The sequence below is a fragment of the Apium graveolens genome, chromosome 7 (genome assembly GCF_009905375.1).
Source record: "Apium graveolens cultivar Ventura chromosome 7, ASM990537v1, whole genome shotgun sequence".
Lineage (NCBI taxonomy): Eukaryota > Viridiplantae > Streptophyta > Magnoliopsida > Apiales > Apiaceae > Apium > Apium graveolens.
This window is the reverse complement of record NC_133653.1, coordinates 22635872-22643036: the sequence shown is the minus strand read 5'-3', so window position 1 is coordinate 22643036 and position 7165 is coordinate 22635872. Positions and strand designations below refer to the sequence as shown.

The 7165-nt window shown below is 36.7% G+C and overlaps 1 protein-coding gene across 1 annotated transcript; it reads right to left on the bottom strand.

The window, feature by feature from the left end:
• Positions 1-4958: 4958 nt before the first annotated feature.
• LOC141673395 (uncharacterized) lies at positions 4959-5855 on the bottom strand. The gene has a single exon (XM_074480139.1). It carries the CDS (start codon positions 5853-5855, stop codon positions 4959-4961), a length of 897 nt encoding a protein of 298 aa, XP_074336240.1.
• Between the last annotated feature and the right edge of the window lie 1310 nt (positions 5856-7165).

Here is a 7165-nt window from a genome sequence, read left to right as displayed (position 1 = left end):
ATCCTGTTAAATTTGTAGCTAAAACTGTAAAGTATGATTCTGAGAAGATGAAAGATATTGAGAAAGAAGTAATAGAAGAGTCAACTTCTGACAAATTAGAAGAGGATTAATCAACTGTAGTTAACATAGGATTAATGACAAAGAAGCACCTTAAACATAAGCTGAAAGAGGTTACCAGTGTAAACAAGGTAAAGGTAGCTAGGAAAAATAGGAATGAAAAGGAAGGTGTCAATAAAAGTAACAATTATATGCCTGTTCCTAATGCTCCTAGAAAGAAGTGCTATAACCGTGGAAACTCTAACCATCTGGCTTCTTTTTACAGGAAGAATAAGAATATAAACTCCTTACCTTCTAAGTCAGGAGTTAAGAGTCAGTCTGTTAGATTTAAGCCACAAAATCCTTGTTTTCATTGTGATAGTATATGGCATTCCATTTATAGTTGTAAGGAATATCATAGCTTGTACTATGATTATTATCAGATAAAACCTTCTTTGAAGAAATTTTCTTTAATTCCTTCTAGTGTAAAGTATGATGCAAAGTCTGATACTGTTAATACTGATAAGAAATCTGTTAGCATAAACTCTGATGTTAAATCCGCTGCAAATATTAAAAAAATTAAAAAAGCCAAAGGATCCAAGCAAGTCTGGGTCCTTAAAACTAACCATTAGTGGTCTTTGTGATTGCAGGGCAACAGGAAGAACATCCTAGTTCTGGACAGTGGATGTTCAGGACATATAACAGGAAATAAAGCCCTGCTATCAGATTTTGTGGAGAAAGTTGGCCCAGAAGTTTCTTATGGAGATGGCAAATTGGAAAAACTCTGGGATATGGTAAGATTAATCCTGGGAATGTCATCATTGAAAAAGTAGCTCTTATCTCAGGACTTAAACACAATCTGTTGAGTATAAGTCAAATCTGTGACAGAGGTTATCATGTGGATTTCTTTGAAGAACACTGTGAAGTTATAAGTAATTCAACATGTAAAGTGGTTCTAAAAGGATACAGGCATGGTAACATTTATAAAGCCAGACTTTCAACAAGTACTAATGGTTCTGCAATGTGTCTGTTTAGTAGAGCATCAATTGAAGAAAGCTAGAATTGGCACAAGAAACTCTCTCATTTAAATTTCAACAATATAAATGAGCTTGTAAAGAAAGATCTTGTGAGAGGACTTCCAAAAACAGTATTTGGTCCTGATGGCCTTTGTGATTCATGTCAGAAGGCAAAACAAAGAAAATCTTCTTTCATTTGAGTATTCAATTCTTGAGCCTTATCACCTACTGCATGTTGATCTATTTGGTCTAGTCAATGTCATGTCTATTACAAAGAAGAAATATGTTATGGTTATAGTGGATGAGTTCACAAGGTACACTTAGGTGTACTTCTTGCACAAGAAGACTGAAACTGCATCTACCCTAACTGATCATATCAGACAGTTGGATAAATTGATCAAAGATTCTGTTAAAATTATATGGAGTGATAATGGCACTGAGTTCAAGAATTCAATCATGGATGAGTTCTGCAAAGATTATGGAATCAAACAGGAATTTTCTGCACCTGGAACTCCACAGCAAAATTGAGTTATAAAAAGAAAGAACAGGACTCTCATTGAAGCATAACTTTAGGATCAAATAATAATTAGATCCAAGGCATAACTGATAAGAGTAATTACATGAAAACATAAAGAAAAATTACCTGCAAATTTTCAAGAGCCAATCGGCGACTTGTCCTCTGTTTCTGCAGGGCATCCACTATCACAAAATTTCGTTTTGCTTGTAGACCTGTTAATGCAATAACAGTTTAACACTATGTAACATTTTAACATGCACAAATTGAATGCATCATCAACATGAAAATCTATTACCTTCAAAAAATTGTGTTCTTGGTCGCACAACTACATGGGGCTGAACCTGTTGCTTAGCCTCTACAGATTGGTCAACCACATCATCGACATAAAAATCCAACCTTTCACCTTCAACTTTGCTTAGGAATGCAGTTAAGTCAGCATCGGACTGAATCAAGTGCCAACCTGAAGGAACCTTCTTCACATAAACACCACCAATTTCCTTGTATTTCAGCACATCTAGCACATACTCCATCGGAACCGTGTACGATAATCGGTCTGCATCAACATACTCCAAAATCATTTTACAGGTCCCACCGACATATTTCGATTTTATAAAAGTTCCCTTGTGAAAGAACCTGAGAACATAATCTGTACTTGCCATCCTGAAAATTAAAAAGTACAAACAAATTGTCAGTGATATAAATACAAGTCCTAAATGTTACAAATTAAAAAAACAAGAAACTAATTGAGGCTCATGTAAAAAATAGACAAATATATTACAAACCAACGCAAGTTCCAAATAAATTACTACTCAAGTTACAAACCAACTCAAGTTCAACTCAAGTTCAAAATATATTACAGACCAACTCATTCAACTAACAAATTACAAAGCAAACTCTAAGTACCAATTACATAAACAAATTATAAATCAGTGCCATGTCATATATCAATATCATCCAGGTCTTCATTAGGTGTAACAGGGAATTGTCTTTTCGGGACATCATCTCTAGACCAAGTGAATGTATCAGGTATGTCAACTCGCGGGATATAACCTATGTCAGACACTTCTTCTGCTGTAGTCAACTCATCTTCTACTTCAGAGTATTGATCTTTTGGATATTTCTGAAGAACAAATTGCAAATTCTTTTCAGTATGATCTTCAATATAGAAGACATGTTGTACTTGTGTAGCGAGGACAAAGGGATCTTCCTTTTGACATAACCTACTAAAGTTCACTCTTGCTAACCTATAGTAATCCCCAGCTTTTTGGTACCAACAACACCTAAAAAGCACTACTGACACCGCACCCCAGTAGTCCACTTCAATAATCTCCTCAATTGCACTGTAGTATCCCACATCCCCAACTATTAGGTTCTTATCTTTTGCACTCGCAAAACTGGTGGTTAAGGCAGTAAGGAACATACCAGAGTTTTGCGTTGTACACCTACTATCTCTGAGCTTGGTGTGAAATCTATATCAATTCACATTGTTACCCAGTAAATCTCTTTGCCGAACGAAGAGGGCCCCTTGCCAACGAGGACAATTCCAGTGAAATTCCATCTCTTTTTTGAACCACATCTTTCAACCACTTTTGAAAGTCAGTTGTAAGCATTCTTTCGCGCTTATACTTTTAATTTGTCATCTTTTTGAACAAGGGTATGGTGTTCACTACAATTGGATTAGCAGCAAGTTAGCACAATATTATAATGTCTTAAAGTTGTTTTTAATTAATCTTGATTTTTGGTTATTAATTAGAACTTACTCTTTTAGCTTTTCGATTTCCACATTTTCACAGTTGAATAATATGTACCGATGAGCATTTGTCCATGTCTTGTTGTCCAGATGTATAAACTTTCCTTCTCTGCTTCTCCGAGACCCGATAGGATATCCACCATCTGTATGACTGTCCTTGGTATCGGTCCCACTCTTAGACTGCTCATAAAAAAATCAAGAGCAAAATGTAAGGCATTCTTCTACCAAGTAGCCCTCTGCTACACACCCTTCAGGTTTACTCCGATTCCGAATGTATGACTTCAATTTGCACAAATACCGTTCAATTCCAAACATCCACCTTAAGTGCACCAGTCCACCAAATTCTATTTCCTTGCACAAATGAATTGGTAAGTGAACCATTATATCGAAAAATACAGGCGGAAAAATCATTTCAAGCTCACAAAGTATCTTGATTATTTCCTTCTGCAATTTTTCAACATCTTCTAATTCAATGACTTTTCCACATATGCCTCTAAAGAATGCTCACAGCCTCATTAATGGAATTGCTACCTCAGGTTTCAGAGTTTTTACGACAGCAAATTGTAATAGAAATTGCAGAATAAAATGCGCGTCATGACTTTTGTAACCCGATATCTTTCGCTCCTTCATTTGAACGCAGCGGCTGATATTTGATGCAGATCCGTATGGTAGCTTAGCATTCATTAGAACTGAACAGAAGATCTCTTTCTCTTTTTTGGTCATATCAAAACTAGATGCCCTAATTTTAACATGTTTATCATCACATTTGACAGGGTGAAGGTCTTTTCTAATCCCCATTTCTTCCAAATCTTGATGAGCATTAAGATGGTCCTTTGTCTTGCCTCCGATATTTAACAAAGTCCCCAAAATCTTGTCACAAATGTTCTTCTCAATGTGCATAACATCTAAGTTATGCCTAACCATATTATTGCTCCAATATGGTAGCTCGAAAAAAATTGACAGGGCAATCTAATGTTCCTCTATTTCTTTTCAGCGGCTTCCCAAAATCGTTTTCGTAACCACGCAATAGTTCTTCAACTTCTGCTCCACTTAATATATCAGGACATGATAGCATTTCCACATCTCCGTTAAATCTGCGCCTATCTGACCTCCCCTTGTGATCTGGAGGGAGAAACTTTTGATGGTTTAAATACACAACCTTCTTACTATGTTTCAAATATGTTGATGAGGTCTCATAGTGACATGAAGGACAAGCCAACTTTCCTTTCATGCTCCAACCGGATAAAATCCCATATCCAGGGAAATCACTTATCGTCCATAATAGGCTTGCGTGTAGCTTAAACGTGTTGTCTAACCTGGCATCATAAGTTTCTATTCTAACAGCCCATAACTCCTTCAACTCTGCAATTAATGGTTGCATATACACGTCAATTTCATTACCGGGATAAACTGGACCAGGGATTAAGGTTGAAAGAATTAGATTTTCGGGTTTCATGATTAACCAGGGGGAGGTTATAATTTACGAGCACTACTGGCCAGGTGCTATGAGATACGTTCATTGATCCATATGGATTGAAACCGTCTGCCGCTAAACCCAATCGTACATTTCGCATTTTGGGAGCAAATTCAGGATATTTACTGTCCATCGACTTTCAACCCTTTCCATCAGCCGGATGCCTTAACCGTCCATCTTTCTTTCGTGATAAACATGCCATGTCATTGAGCTCGAGAAATCAGAGCTCAAGAACATTCTCTGCAGCCTTGGCTTTAAAGGGAAGTATCTCATCACTTTAGCCGGGATTTTAGGATTCAATGCTAGTTCTATGTTTGCATCAGACTTGGCCTTCGCCTTCTTTTCAACTACTCTCCATCTTGATGTTCCACACTTAGCACAATTCTCCAGCCTCTCGTTTTCTGCCCAAAAGAGCATGCAGTCATTTGGACATGCATGTATCTTTTGGTAATCAAGTCCTAGGTCTTTAATCATACCCTTTGCCGCACTAAAAGAAGACGGAAGATTTACATGAGGGAAAACCTCCTTTATCAATTCAAGTAAGTCACTAAATCCTGATTCGCTAAATCCATGAATGCACTTTAGTTGATAAAGCCTAACTAAGAAACTTAATCGACTAAATTTTTTGCACTCGGGATATAACGGTTGTCCACCCTCCTTAACAAGGCGATAAAATTTCCTTGCATCATCGTTTAGTCCTATTCTACCAACATGGGCAGTAACGTTATTAGTACTATATGCATTGTGTATCATAGCATCAAATTCATCTCCAAGACCTACACCTATATTAATATCCATCTCATCAGCAACCATGTCTATCTCATGGGTTGAGACCTCGTAAATCCATTCAACGCAATGGGGACAAGGACCATTATAGACTAGATGTTCGTGTATAGCCTTAGCACCACTCCAAATATGATTACCACATTTCTTACAAGGGCACTTAAGCTCGTTTCCTATGGCATATCGGGAAAATGCTTGGTTAACAAAAGCTTCAACTCCCTTCCTATATCTATCACTGTACTTGGGAAGTGTTACCCATTTCTCTCCTTCAACATCCATGTTCTACATAAATTTTTTGAAATAAAACCACAAAATTCACTTAAGTTTTCAACACAATCAGACAACAACAAGAACCAAGAACAAAAAAAAGACCAAGAACAGGGCAGTTTGACTTATAATTACAACAAGAACACAAAAAAACAGACCAAGAACAGGGCACTTTTGACTTAAAATAACAGGGTATTTTGACTTTAAAACATCAAAAAATTAAACCAAAATTCTTAGAAATAGTCAGACCAAGAACCTACTAATTTTACAAAACACAAAACAAAAACAAAATACAAAAGAACACAAAAAATATACAAAATGTTTACATGCATTCATAAATAATCAGAGAGAGGAGTGTTTGAAGAGTGAGAGAGATGAGTTTTACCTTATATCAAGCTTTAATCGAGTTTAATCGTGCTTCAATCGAGCTTCAAGTGAGAGAGATGAGCTTCAAGCCTTCGAGATGTGAGAAAGCCTTCGAGATGAGCTTCGAGTTGCGACGGAGAGATGTGGGAAATGTGTGAGAGAGGTGTGTGAGGGAGAGATGTGAGAGAGGTGTGAGAGAGGTGTGCGAGAGAGAGAGATGTGAGGGAGGTCTGAGAGAGAGAGAGATGCGAGGGAGGTGTGAGAGAGAGATGCAAGGGAGGTCTGAGAGAGAGGAGGTGAATTTTTTTGTAATAGACTTGGGGGTGAATTTTTGTCCAAATAAAAGTGTATTCAATTTTTGGTGCCAAAATAAAAGTGTAAAATAATTTTTGGTATCCCGCCACCCCCAATTTCAGTGTTCCCGCCTGTGTTTTCGGTCAATTTGACCAAAAGCATTACTATTATTGCAACATTATTTGAAATATGTTGCACGTTTTACAATTTTTTCAAATTGGACCTTAACCATGCAATACTTACGTATTTTATGTAACACTTTTATAAATTATTACAATAGAGTTGAAAAATTTGTTCTACTGCAACATTTTCTGCAACACAATTATATTTTGTGCTTGCAATAGGCCATATTTGGTGTAGTGATTACATCGATATCGTAAAAATCATTCTTCCAAGGCTGATTTCCTTCCGAAAAAAGAGTGCTACAGTTGACAACCGAATGTTGTAATATAAGACTGAAAACTTAGTGCTATGTTGGTGCAATCGGAGAATTGTAATGAGTAAGTTGTTTTAAAAAGGGAATAACATGTTTAGTTATTATCATAAGGATCTTTAACATGGTTATAGAAAAACGATAATAGAGATACCAACGTGATTAGTGAGGTACGCTTCTATGAAACATTATCGGGATAGGTACTAATGAATTCAAGAAAGACCAAGCA